Raw genomic sequence first — 17,693 nt, 5'->3', positions numbered from 1 at the left:
TTTGTAGGGCTATCTCCCATTTAGACTTCAATTATTATGTGTCTGTTGTATATTTCGTATATTTAGTTAAGCATGTTCTATAATGCTAATCAATAATAAACATAAATATAATTGGAATCAAACGGTTCTCACTTCAACAAAGCCGCTTCGTAATTAAATTTATGTGTTGCATTTAACTGCTGAATCGGTTTCTTATGTTGATCAGTGTTAATGTTATTAATTGTTAAATGTAATCTTTACACATACAATGTACACAAATCTTTGCTCTGTAAATGTTAATATCACTATAGCAGCGCTCTTGGAAAAGAAATCGAACTGAACTAAACTAGAGTCATGTAATGCATGGAAAAACTAAGGCTAATCGACTAAAAATATTGCGTAAGTAGTGTGCTATTACAATTATTACAGATATTTTAATTTTATTACAGTTATTTATCAATATTACATTACAATCGTGTGTGTTTTGTGAGTAAATGAAGTTCTGTTGCAGCTTGTCATATGAAAACGTTTTTATAAACTATGCAATCAATTTCATAACAATTCTCAGTTGTTCTTGTTCGCTTGATCTGTGTTTGTCCGCTACCTTCGATTCAATCAATTACATTTCACTTTTAAATTTGAGGTGTGTCTTAAGTTTAACAACTATTCAACACTTCGTATATATTTGTGTGTTTGCGTGGGTATAGCTCATTGTTTACAATAAACCATTCCAGATACCATATGTATGCTGTAATTATTACAGATTCCATCGCCTGCCAAACACAAAAATCAACCGCTGATGCCAATGCAACGTGGTGTGTATGTCCTATGAGAATATTGGAGATTATTCATTACTATTAATAATAATTACTATTATTACAACACTCGCTTGTTCTGCCATGCACTATTTTGAATCAAAGATTTGTTAAATTTATTGCTTTCGCTTTTAATTTATGTACGAGTATATCGAAAACGTTTTGCGAATGTCAGTTACATTCAATGGAGCAAACAATCTCAACGTTTTAAATTCGTTTTTTCAAAGTGACGCGATCGGTATGTTTATTTAATAACGATACGATTACATTAATAGAATGAACAGACTGAACTGATTGTTACTAATAAAAACAAAAATTATAAGGTCTTCGGATATGGGAAGATGGTGCCTTTGGGCGTTTGGAATTGAGGCCTCAGTCAAACCACTGGTTAGTTAATGAATAGTTATGCATGTAGATAAACGATAGAGCTTAGTATGATTACATTGTTTAACAAACAGACTTCTTCTTTTGCTTATTATTCTAGGCTAGAGACATCTCCAATCCGATCAGTATGCCGATGATGTACGTTTTGCCAATCATTTTTGCGACTGGGGGCAACCTCAAATCTTGTGCGAGCTGCTGGGCACGTTGTCATTCGACCAGGTGCTCTGAGCCGACGCTGGTGGCGGAGGCGTTGAGGATGTTCCCGCCTTCGGCGGTGTAGCCCTCTGAGGCTGCAGATCAAATCGGGCATAGAATAGCAAATACGGAGTTATTGTGATCTTCCGAGTTGGCGATAAGAGTTCTTCGAACTCCCTTTGGGTCATGGCCTTTATCTTATCATCGTCGCACATGTACCAAATGGGATCTGTGCCTCCGTGGGCGTAGTTGGCTCTGACACCACCGCGTCCTGTGCTCCCGTAGCCCGTGGGATAGGCTGCGGTACCCGATCCGCCGAAGTTGAGATTGCTGTTGCTTCCGTTTTGCAGCGACTCCTCGCTAAAGTCGCTGCAACTGGCCGAGTTGCTACTGCTCGTCTGCTGGCTGCAACAGAGCCTCATGGCACAGCAGTTGACGCCCTGGCATGTTGTGTTCATGCTCAGTTTCCCAATTCCATTGGTGATGTTCTTGCTGCTGGTCCCATTCACCTGCTTCACGTTCTTGCTCATATCGCCACTGCTGGAGGCTTTGCTGCGTCCGAACTTCATCTTCTTCATCAGAATGTTGCCCGAGGAGGCCAACGCCGAGGCAGCAGCAATGACTGGAGTGCTGGCCACGGAGCTGCTTCCGTTGTTTGGAGCCGCATTCTCGTTGGAGGCCACCGCCTGCGAAGACGTCGTTTGCGAGCCCGTCATCGTGTTCCTTCGATCCTTCGGACAGTTCACGTAGTCACTGGCCAGATCCAGGAAGCAGGTGTACGCGATGTAGTGGCCCACCGTCAACGTGGCTCCCACGTGGGTAATGACGCTGTATAGCTTGTAAACGTGCAGCTTGTTGCCTTCGCCCAGTTCACAGCAGGTGGCGCAAAAGCAGGGCAGAGTGAAGGTGGTGGGCACATAGGTACTAACCTTCTCCATGCCGCCTGAGAAACGGTTGAGCTGGATGACAAGCAACCGAGGCAGCACCTCGTATGAGATGGACCTTATGGCCTCGGTGTAACCGGTGCACTGGTTGCAGCTGTACTTGTTCTCTCCGCGGAAATACTCCTTCGTGATGCACGAATTCTGGAATCGTTAAGAAATTAGTAAAATCGTATAATACCCCTTTTTGAACTCACTCACCTGTATGTAGGTGCTGGGCTTGTCCTGCAGATCGGCATTGTCGTACCCCGAGATCGGCACCGGCACAGAAATATCCAGCATGCCCTGCTTTTGCCGCGTAATCGTCTCGCAGCTCAAGCACTTGGTGGTCAGCACCACAATGCCCTCGAAGTCAGAGCTGAAAAAGTTCAGATTCAGCTCACGTATTCGGTCCTCCAGTCGCATTTTGTCCTTCAGCACAGTGGCCGAATTCATCTCGTCATCACTGGAGTATTTTGTGGCCTGTGGCGCTGGTAATGCTGTCGGTAATGCAACACTTGTTGGGACAACGTTACTGCCGCTGGTACTGCTGGCGCCACTGAGATCAACTGTGTTCAGGTAGAACAGGCTGTTGGCGGTGGCGTGGGCCGTGCCCGCTCCGCTCGTTGCCGTCGGACTGTTGTCCTTGAGCGGCGACTGAACGCGCGTCGACTTGGATGACTTGACCTCGTCTTTTCTTTTTGATTTGCGAGAAAAGAACGACGTTTTGGTCGTGGTTATTTGACTAGTTGGCAGCGATCCATTGCCAGAGCTCGGATTCTGTGACGCGGCGGAATCAGTGCGATCCTGGGACTCCCCGGTATCGACCTCATCCGGGTTGGCTATGTAGCTGCAGAAATAGAGCAAGTTATTGACAGTTCTTTCCTGATCTTATTTTTAAAGATCACTTACCCATTTGCTATGACCTCGGGACACTCGCCGATGGCCTTGATCAACGACTGGTTGGTTTCGCGGATGCAGTTTAGCACGCACATGAGGAACTCGTGTGCGTCCTGCTGCTGGTTGCCTTCGAAGGTGGCATTTACATCCTGGATAGCATGCAGCAGCGTGTCCGCGTGGTAGGGCTCCGTGGAGTCCGCCATTTCGTTGCCGTGCAGGTTGTTGTACAGCTCGTGGAGTTTCTCGGTGACCGACTGATGAGTCGACTTGCCTGAGCTGCTGCCACTGCTTGCGCTAGTTACTCCGCCGTTCAGTCCGCTGTACTGATCCGAACTGGTGGCCAGATCCTTGCTGCTCCAGCTACGCGCGTGCTCCAACTGGGCGGCACTCACGTTCCGGCCGAGTGAGGCTGATCGAGCCGTCTGCTGTCGCACAATCGTCTGTTGCACCACATTCAGGTCCTGTATCAGATGGTGCAGGCTGTGCAGAAAGTGCGGGGCAAAGCGCAGTGTGTAGACGACCGAGTTTAAGTAGCAACTGTTGCCAATGTTGCAGAGCGTGCCCATGGAAGGGGCGTGGTTCAGGGCCGCCGCACTGCCGTTTAATCCAGTGCCCGTTCCCGATGCATTGCTGCCACCGCTGGGGCCGTAATACTGATGGCTCTGCAGCTCCTGGGTCTCGATTTCGTTGGCTGAGGAACCGTTTCCGGATCGCGCTCCATTGCCTCCGTATCCGTTGGCCACGCGACGCTCGTCGGTGGTCGTTTGGAATCGCCGATCGTACAGAGACATCGTGTTGGTCCTCTTGCGGCTGGCCCGCGCTCCTGCTGCTCCCGACTTTCCTGTTGCGTTGAGTTCCGCCTGCGCTGCCGCGATTGCGGCCGCCGTTTCTGGCGAATGGATCTCGATCTCCCTCAGAAGCTTGTTGCCCCGCGTCCTTTTAAGTCCCCCTGCAGCGCGTCTCTTCTTGCCAGCGGCCTTTGGCTCCTGCGCCTCTTCGATGAGGTTCCAAAACTCTGGTTTAAAAAGTTCTGAAAGAAAAACATTCTGAATTAGTAAGGATATAAGATGTGATGTGAAATAAGATTTGTGTACAGCTTTAAATATTTAACTATTATATTAATATTGTAAATAATTGAAGAAAAATAAAGGTAACATTTTATCAAATTTGATTTAACAAAAAAGGAACCAACAAAATTGAGCATTGTGGCGTAAGACAGATTAAAATAATCTGCTCTGTGATAATCAAAAAGAGCTATCTGGACAAACGTAACCACAGCGGTGTTATATAATTTGATAACTACGCTAATCACAATATTTGTTGCTAACATGTGCTGTCGTCGAGAACGGGTACAGTGAAGCCTGGGATTTTGGTGCCAAATCCTACCTGGTGCTATGTATTCAGTGGTCTCTGTGGGCGTGGGCGAAGGCGCCTGGACAGGCGCTGGTGGTGGGGCGACTTCCGGCTGCTTTAGGCCAACTTCGAGCGAGTCCTTGGAGGTGGACTCCTGGCGGGAACGTAGACTGGAGCAGCGCGTGGAGTCGGCGACATAAACGCGACGCTGTCGCTTCTTAACAGGCGAAGTAGTGGGCGTGTCGGCTACTACAATCACCTGACTAGTGGCCACCTGATCGCAGACTACCAAAGGATAGAGAATGGAAACCTCGAAGATATCCTCCTCCTCCTGCTCAGCCTGCTGCTGATTTGGCTGGCTGCTTTTGCAGTCTGTATCCTGCTTATTCTGCTCCTCCTGCTGCTGATTTGCTGGAAACTGTGGGAGCTGGAGCTGGCTATTGTTTTCAGGTGAATCCTGGTGATCTTCCTGCTGCTTGGGCTGATCCTCCTGCTTATCCTTTTGAGTGGGTGGAAGACTGGCTGGTTCCTCTTTGCGCTCATTTACGTCATATTCGTGCATCTTTCATTATCCTGCAAGGTGAGAAGGTATATTCCATTAGAACCGGACATGTTGCAATAGGTAGAATTGTGGAAACAATCGGGGTGAGCAATGCCAGGCGACTGGCCACAATCACAACTGGTTCCCAGCGATAAGGGGCCCGCGATTGATAATCAATTACTAATCTACACATGCGGGGACTCGACTAGTGATTCATAGCCAGGTAAATACCGAAGTTCAAGGGGGAATATATGGGTATCAGTAGCGGTGTATATCTGTGCCATCTTCTCCAGCGTCTAATAACTTTCAAAGCTTGGCAAAGCAAAGCTTTTTAATTCAGCCTCGGTCAGCTGTTTTTTTTTTTTTAGATTTTTTTCGGTGGGTGCCTGCAGCACCTTTTTTTTTGTTGCCCGATCACATGCGGCGGAGTCATCCCATCAGGCAATATTTAATGTCATAATCCCACGCTCGTTACTGCAGCCAATCAAAAACCAATTGAATAGATATAGGCATGAACCCGTGAACTTGGCCATAATTATGTAAAAACGGCAAGGGGGTGGTGGGTGGCTCGGCGAATGCATCGTAAACTATATTACTATTGATTTTGTTGCTGCTCGGCTATGAAGGTCACTGGGAAATACGGGCGACAGATTTGGCAAAAGAAATCTCCACAAGTCGCGGGCCCCAAAATCGCACTAGGTAAACAACAGTTATAATTATGGCGATAATTTATGCACGGCTATGGGTTAAAGATGCTTAATTAGGTTTGCTGATTTCCAGACCCCCAGGCCCCGCCCCCACCGCTAGGTTAGGCACTCACATATCGGGGGAGCAACATTTGCGGGCAATGCTGCGCTATACGGACCGGGGACAAAGTTATAGAACGCCGCTTCTGCCGCCGATCAAATGCAAAAAAAATTGTAAAGAAATTTTGTTTGCAACGTAAGACACGCACACACATACGCACACCGCACTCGCACGCACACACACACACAAACACGCTACTCGCTGTTAACAGCACTTTTCACTTTTTTTCATGCACAGCTGCCCGGTTTTTGGCCATTTATCCGCTCTTATCTGACGCACGACAGCCAAATTCGCTGGCAGCCAATTAGCATTTGCTCCGCGTCGATTTAGCCCGGATTTTAGCTTGATTATTTCATTTAGTTTTAGTTGGTTCCTTATTTAAACGGTGTTGCCAGATTCAATGGCTGTCACGGAGTTGCCAGTAAAAAAGCGGTTGGCAGCACCCCATTTTTTTTTACACACGATGGTTCCGTTATCTTGACTATCGATAGCAACTTTCAATCAAGCAATCGAATTAAGTACGTCTCTGATCCACTAGGGGGAGCTTTAGAGCGAACATTTAAAATTCAAAATATTTAATTTTAGCCATTCTTTTGAATAAGTTAGAAACTTATTTTAAGAGGACTCCAATACTAAATAAAGAAACATTTTAAATGTATTGTTTATTAGAAATGTTATCCTAACCTTTTGGTTTAAAAGGAATAAAAAGAAAACTACTTTAAATAAGTCAAGAAATATTCAAATATAAAAACATTGAAACTTTTGGGGTTCGGTGAAAACACAACGGTACACAAAAAAAACCTATTTCAACTCAATAGATAAAAAACAGTTAATAGAAAATGTGGAATAGTAAGGGCGTCAATTAACTTGGCAAACATAATTTAAATAATTTATTTAGGCTCTTCTATCCAGAGCAGAAAAGTGATAATTAGCAGAGTGCACTCATAAATATGAATGAGCAGTTGCGTGGGCCCACGATTAGAGTACCTGAATTCACTCACAATGGCAGCATTAATATTAATTAAACGCTAAATGTACTCCAAGTGCAATTGACTTGTTTACTTTGGCTTTTCATTTCGCGCGCAGTGAGCCACTGAACCACCAAAAGCACCACTGAGTGGGGCAACGTAACAAGAAGGCGGGCACTATAAATTACCGATGTATGTGCAATTTTACTATAGCCGCAGTGGTTAAGTTGGCTTAGTTACTCGCATGACCATATAATCTCCATGCACACGAGTGGATATATTTTATCTCCGTTGTCAGTTTTGTTTTGCACACACAATTTCGCAGCTGGGAAAGCAGCCAAGTCACGCAGTCTAAATTGTAACAATTAAAGCCCTCTAAAAATTGACCATGAACTGGTTACGAGTGCAACGGATTAAACTGCTTCTAGGGCCCGACCTTCGCCTTAACTCTCAAACTGAAATTTGGGTAAATGACCACTCATCAAGTGGCTTCGAATTTGTGCCACCGTTTCGACCACCCACCAGCCCCTTGCCACCTTCAATGATTTATTTTTATGGCCCACACAGAGAAAATATAGCCAACATTAGTCAGCATTATTTTACTTTCTTATAGAAATATGATTTTTTGTGTTAGAATTTAAAGACATAAATAAATATATGTGGGAATGTGGGCTAAATGAAGCGATTACTTTTTCACTAATATTTTAAATATATTATTTTCTTAAATTTGCAGTGTTTAATTCTTAGGATTTCATTTCTTTGTAAAATGTATAATAGATTTTTAACTTAATTAGGTAACAAACCCCTAATTTTAGAATGCCTACTAAAATTTAAAACATTTTTTTTTTATTCACGATAGGTAAATTAAGCTAGAATTTTAAAATAAACATTTGTTCTTTGTGTATTTGCACCAAATCCGCCAAAATTGTCCGGCTGGTCATTGTTATTATTATTGTTGTTTTCGCTGCTCTTACTGTTCGTTTTCAGCTGCTACTTTGCTATTAACACGCTTTTGAGCCATTTATACCGGTGTACTTGGTGTTGTTGGCCAAGCCAACTACCAACTACCAACTTCCAACTACCGCATTTCCCCAGCCAGGCCAGCTTCAATTTTCGATAGCCACTCGAGGCGAGCAGTTCGGATTGGATCGGTGGTGCAGAGTGGCGGTGTCCAACGTTCAGTTCCTGGATTCGACTCAAACATGTTGTGGGTAATGGGGCTAGTAGTGGCCGCCATGCGGCTCAATTACCAGGCAAATGTGGTGGCAAATGTCACGGTGATTGAAGACATTAGGAGCGCCTTCAGAGGCGTCACCAACGACACGGAGCTGGTGGATCACATAATACCGGAAATGTACGGGGCGAGCATGCGCAGTCCGAATCCCTCGTTTGTCTTCAAAATGCCCAGAAAATCCGCCGGCGGCGGGGATAATTTCGAGCTGCTAACAATGCAACGATCTGATTTTGCGGAACCAATCTTCCCCAATATCACCCAATCATCGCCCACGGTCATCGATTCACCCACGACAATTCCCCCGGAAACGAGCGTGAAGACCAGTCTGATTATATCGCCGCAGGTGGATTGGCAGCAGATGGGCCTTGAGGGCTGGACGGGGGAGCTGAAGCCTCCTGTTCCCTGGCTTGAGCAGGGCCACAAGTGAGTAGGAGTTTCAGACTACTGGCACCAAAAATAGGTCAACATTTTGACCCATATATTGTAATACCTGAAAATCTTAAATAAATAAATTTCATGGGCTAAACATATTTTTAAAATTACTTACACATAACATTTTCTGTCTTCAAGGTGTTCGATTTATTTGTTATTTATTTTTAACTATAACAAAATTTCATTTACCCTTTTTTACGATTTATTTCTGCATCATTAAATCAAATGAGATTGTGTATTGTTTCGTGAAATTAAAAAAAAACAGCTGCTGAACTTATATCACAGTTCTACTTAAAAAATGACCACTATTTTGCCTGTTTTAAAATTGTATTGGGACAATTTAGTTTTTAAAATATTTTACTAAATTAATTTGATTTTTGGGACAATATTCCTTTTAAATAATAGAAAATTAAATTTGCAAAATATTTAAAAAGACAATTTTAGTTTACATGGTAAATATAATATTTAAAAATAGTAATATAAGAACTCGTAAAATACACGGCAATACAATGAAGACCATAATTTTGCCTTTTTTAAAATTGTATTGGGACACTTTAGTTTTTAATATATTTTACAAAATGAATTTGATTTTTGGGACAATATTCCTTTTAAATAATAGAAATAGAAATTAAATTTGCAAAATATTTAAAAAGACAATTTTAGTTTACATAGTAAATATAATATTTAACAATAATAATATAAGAACTGGTTAAATTCACTTTAAATTAATACTAACCTTTCAAGATAATTCACAGGGACCCAAGCCCGCCGATCAGCTGGCAAAATACGTATCCCCACAGGGAGATTCATCTGGAGATCAAGAACCACCATTTCGATGGCCGGGTGACGGATATCCGGGTGATTACATCCACAACTGGTAGACCAGCGGAGGCGGAGGACCTGATGAACGGGCAAAACGTGTACATAGCCCGGGTAAACGATCCCTTTGGCTTCTCCATGAAGTGGAGCTTCAGCAACGACAGCGGTCGGGAGCAAGAACTTTTGCCGGAGGGAGATCGCGGAAAGAGGGACGTAGCGCGGCTGTACTCCATGATCAAGTGCTCCACGGGCTGTGATCCACTGATCTACAAGGGCTACGGCTGCTACTGTGGATTCGGCGGCCACGGCGTTCCCGCCGATGGCATCGATCGCTGTTGTCGCCTCCATGACAAGTGCTACGGCCACAGCAACTGCATCTCCTACCTGGAATACTTTGTGCCCTATGTGTGGAAGTGCTATCGGGGCAAGCCGCTCTGCGCCGTGGATCACGGGGAGTTCGGTGGCCCAGATTCCTGTGCCGCACGCCTCTGCCAATGCGACCTGCGACTCTCCAGGTGCTTGAAGAGGTTCTACTGCCCCCAGCGACGCTCCATTTGCCACTCGTCCAGATCCCGCCGCCTACAGAACCTCATATTCTTCGATTGATCTTTATTGTTGATGATAGCTTGTGATTTAGTTGTGAAGTTCCAAAATGAAATGTGTTTGCCAGTAGAAAACCATCGAATTAGTAGAATAAATATAAAAATACTTGAAAATTGTGCTCCGAGACGAATTCTTAAGTTTACCAAGTGTAGAAAGCCTAATGATGCCTCTGGCTCTTTCGAGAGCCGCTCCTGGCCTTGCTGCCACTTGACTTCTCCGCCCGGGAGCTTCCCGTATTGCTGACCGGCGTGGCCGTGATTCCCGCCACTTGTGTGTCGGGCATTTGAGAGAACTCCTTGATCGCCTGGCAGTCCTGCACAAACAGTCGCGCCGTCTTGTGCTGATTTGTGTGCGGTTTGTAGGCCACCAAAACATTGTGGGCCATGAGCAGGACATCCCTGTGAAGCTCGCTCAAACTGCGAATGAATCCCGAGTCGATGTTGCGCTTGATGGTGGGCAAATCCATGGGACGCAGGCACAGATCTGCATGCCGCTGGGCGTGCTCGTCGTGGAAGGCGCGCTTGAAGGGAGCCGCATGCTTGCTGTCCTGCAACGTGGCATAAATGGACAGGAAGAGCTTCTTGGAGGCGGCTCGCGTTTCCCGCCGATCATCTGTGTGCTCGCTGGAGGCAGGTGAATTGGGTATGCTGTCGATTACGGGCGTGGAAGAGCAGCGGCGACGGGTTGACCGGGCGGTGGAATGATCGCTGGCTGTAGTGGCGTCATCATCCACCATTGGACTCTCGGATCGATCCCGGTGGGGCAGTTTTCGCAACAAGGGAGTGCGAGCTGGCGCCGAGGGCGGCTGAGGGGTTCCACTTGACTCCAGCTCCGATTTGGCGTCATCCAGAGCGAGTTTAGACGTTGGTGGCTTGGCCTTTGCACTCCGTGGTTGCTCATCGTGCTTGCTGCTGTCTGTTAGGGATGACGACTCCTCATCTGTGTCGTGCAGAGATCCAGGAACAGGATTGGAAGCAGGAGTCGAAGGAGTGGCCACTTTCTCTTCGATTGGTAATGGCTTTTCTGTCGCCTCTTTGCTGTGTGCTTCTCCAGCTGCTTGGTTTTCTGCAGTCTCCGTTCCTTCTGTGACTTCACCTGCTTCTTTTTTGCTTTGGAAGTTACTTTCCTGATCGCATTTATCCTCCTTGGTTTCCTCCTTCTTTGAAAGCGAGTCACTCGCACCTTCCTCGTCTATTTTCGCAGGCGGCGAGCCTGCCGTATCCTCGCTAGATGTGCTGATGATGGTGATGGTCTCACCAATCTCCTCCACCGCCACCTCGCTGGCCAAAGGTTCCGACTCGGCGTCCTCGGTGCCGCGCGAAGATTCACCGCCCGACTGACCGCGATCCTTGCTCTCCTGCGAGGCCACAGTGGCCAGGGGAATATTGTCGTTGGAATCATCGCTGGATCCAATCACCAACTCCACGGATTTCGGCTTATCACTGGCTGGAGAGCTCTTGCTCTGCTCCCGCTTTAAGGCATCCAATTTGTCCTCAAAGTCAATGACTTCGCCCTTGTCGTTTGAAGGTGAGGCCACCACTTCGTCCACATCCTTAAGCATCTCATCATCAATGACACTGGCCATGTCTATGTCGATGTCATCGATTATCTCGTCAATGTTTGGAAAGACCTCCAGCAGTTGATCGTCCGTCTCGTCGGAATCCGCTGTGCCAGCGGTGGTTAATGTTGTTTCCTCCACTTGTGCCGGCTCCTGGCCTCCTGAAGTCTCGGGTTTTATCAAGCTCCCACCTTCGTTGGCCTTTGCAGCAGCAGCAGCCGCCGCCTTGTTCTTCTCCAGCAGCATGGAGAGTGTGGGTGCCGCCTGCGAGGGACTCCGTTCGAGGGTGGGCGTGGTTGGAGTGAGTGCCTCATTGGCTGGTGGTCCACTGATGGGTCGCGACATGAATGCCGCATCCGTGGGACTCTTCATCGTGATGGCTGGCTGATTGGAGACAGCCGAACTGCCGCCGCTGGTCAGCAGAGAAGTAATAGTAGGTGCCGTCGCCCTGGCCACGCTGCCCGTTCCTGCTGCAGCTGCTCCTCCTCCTCCTCCGCCTGTTATGGGCGTGGCAGGAGCATTTCCCGTGGGAGATTTCAGTAGAGATGTGAGTAGCGGCGAAGGTGCCGTCTGCTGTTTGCCATTGTTACTACCACTGCTATTAATATCCTCCACGTCCATGTCCACGGAGGTCGTGTCCGCAGCTTGGTTGGAACGCCTGGCAGCAGGACTGCTATTTCGCCAGTTTCCCGCCATCTCCTTCTTGCGCTGCTCCCTCTCCCGCATGCGATTCTCCAGCTTCATCTCCTCGATGCGCCGCGTCTCCTGCTCCTTCTCGATCTCCAGCCACATGTCCTGCAGCTCCTGTTCGGTGACCGCATCCGATTGCAGCGAGTCGATCTCCCGCTGGATGCGACGATAGGTCTCCTGGTCGTGCCGCATCTGGGCCTTAATCTCCGCCTGCCGCTCCTCCGTGAGGCGGCGAAGCAGAAGTTCCGTGGGCGTTTCTACCGTAGCGGGCGACGAGACTCCCGCGCTGCTCTCGCTGCTGCGCTTCTTGCGCTTGGTGGCCTCCACGCTCTCGAGCAGATTCCCGTACTGGACGGCGCAGTTCTTCTGGGAGAACCAATCCGCCGGTCGGTTGTTTTGTCCACCGCCGTTTCCATTGCCATTGCCGCAAATCGATTTCAGCGTGCGACTCACGGTGATCCAGTTCTGGTCGCCGCTGCAGGAGACCGCCGACGCCAGGATGAGCTGCTCCCGCTTCGACCAGGTGTCCAGCGGAACCCGACTCAGTTGGAGGCGCTCTTGAACTCCGGCAGACATGTTAAACCGCAATTAATTCGAGTCGAAATCAAAACAATCTTGTTTCAGTGATGCCTCGATAACTTTGGTATTTTAATAATCGAGTTGCGCTTTTTGGTATTTTTACTTGAGATAGTGTGGCAACGCCACTATCGATACTGATCGATGTGTTGCCGCCACTAACCGATAGCAACACAAAAACAGGTTTTTCATAAATATCAGCTAATTACAAAAACTATTTTGAAATGGAGCCCATATCGAACTTGGTGAAATCCACCTTGCCCGATTATCTGTCAAATCTGCCGATTCCCAGTAGTTTCGGCGGTTGGTTTAGCCTCTCCTGTAAGTTTATAAGACGGACGTAGATGTGGTCTCGTTTGGAATTTGATTTGCCTTCAAAGGGCGCCCCACAAAGGGGTTTAAAATCCACGATAATGACACAGCATCTAGTTCCCCAACTTTAATAACTATTTAAGTGAAAATGTGGCGTGATATTGTTATCATACAAATGCCGAAAGAAAATGCAACGCCTGCACTTCCAGTGAAAAAAGTAAAAGTGAACCTGCAGCGATTATGCAACATTTGTTGGGCTCTCCAAGATATTTTTAATTGGAGCAAGTTTATCTTCTACATAGGAAACTAGATAAACCTATGTATAATGCGTAGACGCTTCACTGGCCACATATACACACATGTATACGTAGATATATCTTAGTGCGTTTATAACCTAATCTTTATATAGAGAACGACAAACGACCTTGTGCCGGTTACGGCTGATTGACCAAAATATCTAGTTCTATAACTTAAAATACACCTGCTATAGTCTTCTACCAATTCCACTTTTAGTCAAGGACTGGCTCTCCCTCATCCCACCCACCGTTGTGGTGGCCGGAATCGGTTACACCGGTTACCTGGCCTTTTGTCCGGCGGCACGGGGCAATTGCTCGGGCAAAAACAGCGGTCTCTGCAACAGCCAAATCAAGAAGAGCGAGGCCAAGGTGGTGGACATGATCGATGTGGAGGACATTGCCGATAAGGCGGCCTTCTGTCGCTGCTGGAAGACCAAGAATGTGAGTGGATTATCATTTTGAGAAGAGTATTAACCAGGCTTTCGTTTGAGCTTATCACTTACAAGATCATATCATATTATAACTGCACTTAGTAGATCTTCAACTATCATGAATAATTTTTATAGGATATTGTGAGCTTAATCTTCTGATATACCTAATACCTCATTTAAAAAAAATAATAATATGCATTATCATGCTTTGTCTAAACTTTAAACTTATCACTTACAAGATCATATAATATTATAACGGCACTTAATAGACCGAGTTTTCCATCAATCAAATTTTCAATTATCAGGAGTAATATTTACTGGATATTGTGATCTTAATCTTGTGATATACGTAATATCCCATTTAAATAAAAGAATATACATTACCATGCTTTCTTTTTATCTAAACTTTGAGCTTATCACTTACAAGATCATATCATATTATAACGGCACTTAATAGATCGAATTTTATATCAATCGAATTTTCAACCATCATGAATAACTTTTATAGGATATTGCGAGCTTAATCTTGTGATATCCCTAATATCCCATTTAAATAAAATAATATATTCCAATCCTTAATTGTAACCCCATTCTTTCCCTCTTCTTAGTGGCCCTATTGCGATGGCAGCCATGGCGAGCACAACAAGTTGACTGGCGACAACGTTGGACCCGTGGTGGTGGTCAAAAAGAAGAAGTAAATTCCAGCGGTGCATCGAGATATAAAACGCCTAGCATTTCCTTGTTTAAATTCTCTCCAAGCTTCTGTTTGCTTTTAAAACCGATTTAATGGTTGAACTTATTCGAAACACTTCTGCTATCTGCTATCAGAACCCCTTGTAATCGTAAGCAATTATTGATGATATTGATGGATTAAGTTAAAGGTTGCCAATAAAATTGCCCAGAAAACATCGAAATCCATTTGCTTTATTTTTGAGATAAAAGCCAATGCACATATTCACTTCTAGCCGAAATTGATTATTACTTTTTTAGTTCAATTTAATAAAATAGTTTAAATGACCTTGAACTTACATAGGTTAAGTTAGGTAGAGTTAATTATTTACTAATTTGGATTATATTCGTAGACATCTTAACAAACCAGTTAAAACTGATGCCTCCTTTAACCTCTTTAAACCCATCCAAATAAACCAGACACAAGCTGTTAATGAAGAACAAGGCGTTATTAATAGAAAACCTTTTATTTTTTATAAATTATATTCTGGCTGCAGGCGGCTGTTCCGTTGACAATATCATGGTGTTTTATGCTAGGCGGTCTTCAAACAAATTCTCCAGTACAAAATGAGGAAGGCGAAACACACGATGCGAGCGAACCAGAGGCAGCACGACAGATATTGGATATCTTTAGGATACTATCAGTTGGAACTTAAGACATAGGCATCGTGCTCTTCCTGCATTTCAAATCTCAAACTTTATTGTTACTGCTGCTATTGTTTTTGTTGGTCTAAATGTGTGCTGCTGCTTGAGCTGTTTACTTGAAGATCTTGCCCTGGTTGAACTTGCGGCCATCCTTATCGGCGCCAGTCCAGGAGAAGTACTGGGTGACCAGCTTCTTGGTCTCCTCGCTCTTGGCATCGAGCTTCTTCCAGTCGTAGACCTCGTAGTCGATCTGCCAGTCGGGGGACAGGGTGAAGGCCAGATCCTGTCCGCGCCACACCCAGATTCCGGAGATGGTGCTGTTGCCGTCCTCGCCAAACAGGCAGACGGAGGCGAAGGCCGCCTTGCGCATCTTGTCCAGGCGCTGGAACATGCCGGTGATGAGATTGCACGACATGAACACCTTGGACAGCTCCTCGTTGTACTTGTACTCGCCGATCCAGATCGAGTAGTTCTCGGCATCGAACTTCTCGAAGAAGTAGGGAATGGACTTGGCCTCCTCCTCGTTGGAGTAGACGCGCTTGAAGTCGTCAAAGTTGAAGGTGCCCTTGGGCAGCGCATCGAAGGGGTCCTTCGACTTGGGCTCGAGGGCCAGGGCCTCGTCGGCGGCATCCAATTCCTCGGCTGGCTCGGCGGCCTTCTTGGCAGCCGGCTCCTTCTTCTCCTTGGGCTTCTTCTCCTGCTTCTGCTGCTGCTGCTGCTGCTGGGGCTTGGCGGCTCCGGTCTTGGCCTGGAACTCGGCGTACTTCTTGGGATCGAAGACCAGGGCCTTCTCGCACAGCTTGTAGTCCTTGACGACGGCCTGGACCTGCTTCTGGTTGAGGATGGTGACGAACCAGCGGTTCACGTTGCCGAAGGCACTGCGCACACTGGGCTCCAGCACGTATTCGTACAGGTGGAGCAGGCTGCTGAAGACGACAATGTCGGCCAGGGTGATCCTCTCGCCGGCCAGGAAGGTGGAGTCCTGCAGCTTCTGGTTGAGCTGCTGCAGCACAGCCTCGGCTTCCTGCTTGGCAGTGCTGTTCTTCTGCTGCGGCAGGATGCCCAGCAGTGGGAAGACCCAGGCGCAGGAGGCGGGCACAATCTCGTTGTCGGCGAAGGAGATCCATTGCTGGACCTGCGCCTGGACGAAGGGGCACTTTCCGCCGCGCAGCTGCTCGTTGGCCAGCAAGTAGGCGATGGCATTGGACTCGCTCAGGAACTGGCCCTCGGCGGTCTCGAAAGCGGGCACCTAGCGGGGTATTACGCACATGATGACCTGGCATTAACCACACCCAAAGAGGCGAGCCACTCACCTTGCCACTGGGGAACTTCTTGAGGAACTCAGCCGACTTGTTGGTCTCGCCAAACTTGAAGTTCTCGGCCACTTTCACCTGGGCTCCGGAGTACTGGGCAGCGATGAGCGCCTTGTAGGCCCGGAAGTTCTCGGGATAAGTGTACAGAGTCTGCGAAAAAGATATGAGGAAAAATTAGCAAAAATCGTGGCACATAACCGGCATTTGCAAATTCGCAAATTCACATGGCCCAAGGCCCAGGATTGGCAAATTTCCACTCCTCCCGCGCGTACTCACTCCTTGCACCATTGTGGATTCGCCGTTTAAATCGTCTGCCTGCAAATATGATGTTAAATACAATATTGTTGGCAAATTCAGCGAAAACGCGGAGCCACGCTTCTCACCGGAAACGAAGAAGAGAAGGATGGATATTAGAGGTGGAGAAACACCGATGAAAACATCGATACACCGGTGTTTTTTTAGAAACAGCTATGTCGTGGCGACAATCGATGTTTTTCTCACATCACTAATTTTAAAGTAACGGAAAATGTGTTTAAAGAAAAAATAAGCACACGGTCACACAGATTAACGGGAAGATCACACCAACCGATTGAACAAATTATTCGATCAAAAATCTTTTAACGATCATTCCTGAGACAACGACTCACCTGTCATTTATTTTTACTCAGCCAGCTCTCTGGTACTTTTATTTACTTTTTACTTATTTTACTTATTACTCCGAGGGAAGCATTCCTAAACGGGCGGGGCTGGAATTCCGACTGCTGAAGGTGTGGCAGCAGTATAGGCACTTGTACACCCGGCGGGTCTGCACCCGCAAAATGAACTGTGGGTTCTTCATGCAATGCGCCTGGTGGGTGTCCCTCGCCTTCACGCTAGCGGTTCTGTACTCGCAAAAGGCGCATTTATTGGCCTTCGCGAAGGGGTCGCAACTGAGATCCTTCACCGAGAACAGCTTGGAGCTACACTTGGGACAGCGGAGGTGCGTGTTCGGCGAAAAGGCCAATTCCACGGACAATCGCGGTACAGATCTCATATTCTGAGCAGGGATCAGTCAAATCGTCAAATCGGACACTTTCCTTGCTCTTGACTTTTTCGAGTAGTATTGATAACCACTTTACCGTAAAAGTTATTATTTGTTGCCATTTTACGGTTGTTTCTTAGCGAGAAAGCTTTGATGTTGGAATGACGATGTT

At 46.5% G+C, this 17,693-nt stretch overlaps 5 protein-coding genes across 6 annotated transcripts; 2 read left to right on the top strand and 3 right to left on the bottom strand.

The window, feature by feature from the left end:
* Positions 1 to 43: 43 nt before the first annotated feature.
* On the bottom strand, positions 44 to 6,301 carry Usp1 (ubiquitin specific protease 1). Of its 2 annotated transcripts, none has more exons than XM_017143594.3 (5): positions 5,908 to 6,301; positions 4,580 to 5,119; positions 3,206 to 4,223; positions 2,516 to 3,143; positions 44 to 2,458 (listed from the first exon to the last, which is right to left on the bottom strand). In XM_017143594.3, exons 2-5 carry the CDS (start codon positions 5,106 to 5,108, stop codon positions 1,355 to 1,357), a joined length of 3,279 nt encoding a protein of 1,092 aa, XP_016999083.2. In that variant the 5' UTR covers positions 5,109 to 5,119; positions 5,908 to 6,301; the 3' UTR covers positions 44 to 1,354. The 2 variants fall into 2 exon arrangements, with proteins under 2 accessions (XP_016999083.2, XP_016999084.2); XM_017143595.3 differs by having other exon boundaries at positions 6,130 to 6,301.
* Positions 6,302 to 7,948: 1,647 nt separating this feature from the next.
* On the top strand, positions 7,949 to 9,953 carry LOC108058711 (uncharacterized). Its single transcript, XM_017143631.3, has 2 exons — positions 7,949 to 8,519; positions 9,284 to 9,953. The coding sequence occupies exons 1-2, from the start codon at positions 8,065 to 8,067 to the stop codon at positions 9,951 to 9,953; spliced, it is 1,125 nt and encodes a 374-aa protein (XP_016999120.2). The 5' UTR covers positions 7,949 to 8,064.
* A 154-nt stretch (positions 9,954 to 10,107) lies between these two features.
* Positions 10,108 to 12,907, bottom strand: Brd8 (Bromodomain containing 8). The gene has a single exon (XM_017143630.3). The coding sequence runs from the start codon at positions 12,772 to 12,774 to the stop codon at positions 10,108 to 10,110; it is 2,667 nt and encodes an 888-aa protein (XP_016999119.2). The 5' UTR covers positions 12,775 to 12,907.
* Positions 12,908 to 12,931: 24 nt separating this feature from the next.
* Cisd2 (CDGSH iron sulfur domain 2) lies at positions 12,932 to 14,727 on the top strand. The gene is made up of 3 exons (XM_017143613.3): positions 12,932 to 13,095; positions 13,600 to 13,823; positions 14,422 to 14,727. Exons 1-3 carry the CDS (start codon positions 12,999 to 13,001, stop codon positions 14,509 to 14,511), a joined length of 411 nt encoding a protein of 136 aa, XP_016999102.2. The 5' UTR covers positions 12,932 to 12,998; the 3' UTR covers positions 14,512 to 14,727.
* A 263-nt stretch (positions 14,728 to 14,990) lies between these two features.
* Positions 14,991 to 16,934, bottom strand: eEF1gamma (elongation factor 1-gamma). The gene is made up of 3 exons (XM_017143612.3): positions 16,777 to 16,934; positions 16,501 to 16,650; positions 14,991 to 16,436 (listed from the first exon to the last, which is right to left on the bottom strand). The coding sequence occupies exons 1-3, from the start codon at positions 16,786 to 16,788 to the stop codon at positions 15,300 to 15,302; spliced, it is 1,299 nt and encodes a 432-aa protein (XP_016999101.2). The 5' UTR covers positions 16,789 to 16,934; the 3' UTR covers positions 14,991 to 15,299.
* Between the last annotated feature and the right edge of the window lie 759 nt (positions 16,935 to 17,693).

Source organism: Drosophila takahashii, chromosome 3R (assembly GCF_030179915.1).
Source record: "Drosophila takahashii strain IR98-3 E-12201 chromosome 3R, DtakHiC1v2, whole genome shotgun sequence".
NCBI classification, from domain to species: Eukaryota; Metazoa; Arthropoda; class Insecta; order Diptera; family Drosophilidae; genus Drosophila; species Drosophila takahashii.
Note: the sequence above shows the minus strand (reverse complement) of the source record. Positions and strands in the feature narration are given on the sequence as shown.

What these genes read in the sequence shown, in the direction of transcription:
- Usp1 (XM_017143594.3), bottom strand. Translation starts at nt 5,108, where the DNA reads ATGCACGAATATGACGTAAATGAGCGCAAAGAGGAACCAGCCAGTCTT. An exon ending in CCCGAGGTCATAGCAAATGG is followed by an intron (nt 3,144 to 3,205) that starts GTAAGTGATCTT and finishes CTATTTCTGCAG; the next exon opens with CTACATAGCCAACCCGGATG. An exon ending in AGCCCAGCACCTACATACAG is followed by an intron (nt 2,459 to 2,515) that starts GTGAGTGAGTTC and finishes TAACGATTCCAG; the next exon opens with AATTCGTGCATCACGAAGGA.
- LOC108058711 (XM_017143631.3), top strand. Translation starts at nt 8,065, where the DNA reads ATGTTGTGGGTAATGGGGCTAGTAGTGGCCGCCATGCGGCTCAATTAC. An exon ending in TGGCTTGAGCAGGGCCACAA is followed by an intron (nt 8,520 to 9,283) that starts GTGAGTAGGAGT and finishes GATAATTCACAG; the next exon opens with GGACCCAAGCCCGCCGATCA.
- Brd8 (XM_017143630.3), bottom strand. Translation starts at nt 12,774, where the DNA reads ATGTCTGCCGGAGTTCAAGAGCGCCTCCAACTGAGTCGGGTTCCGCTG.
- Cisd2 (XM_017143613.3), top strand. Translation starts at nt 12,999, where the DNA reads ATGGAGCCCATATCGAACTTGGTGAAATCCACCTTGCCCGATTATCTG. An exon ending in CGGTTGGTTTAGCCTCTCCT is followed by an intron (nt 13,096 to 13,599) that starts GTAAGTTTATAA and finishes TTCCACTTTTAG; the next exon opens with TCAAGGACTGGCTCTCCCTC. An exon ending in GCTGCTGGAAGACCAAGAAT is followed by an intron (nt 13,824 to 14,421) that starts GTGAGTGGATTA and finishes CCCTCTTCTTAG; the next exon opens with TGGCCCTATTGCGATGGCAG.
- eEF1gamma (XM_017143612.3), bottom strand. An exon ending in AGAAGTTCCCCAGTGGCAAG is followed by an intron (nt 16,437 to 16,500) that starts GTGAGTGGCTCG and finishes ATACCCCGCTAG; the next exon opens with GTGCCCGCTTTCGAGACCGC.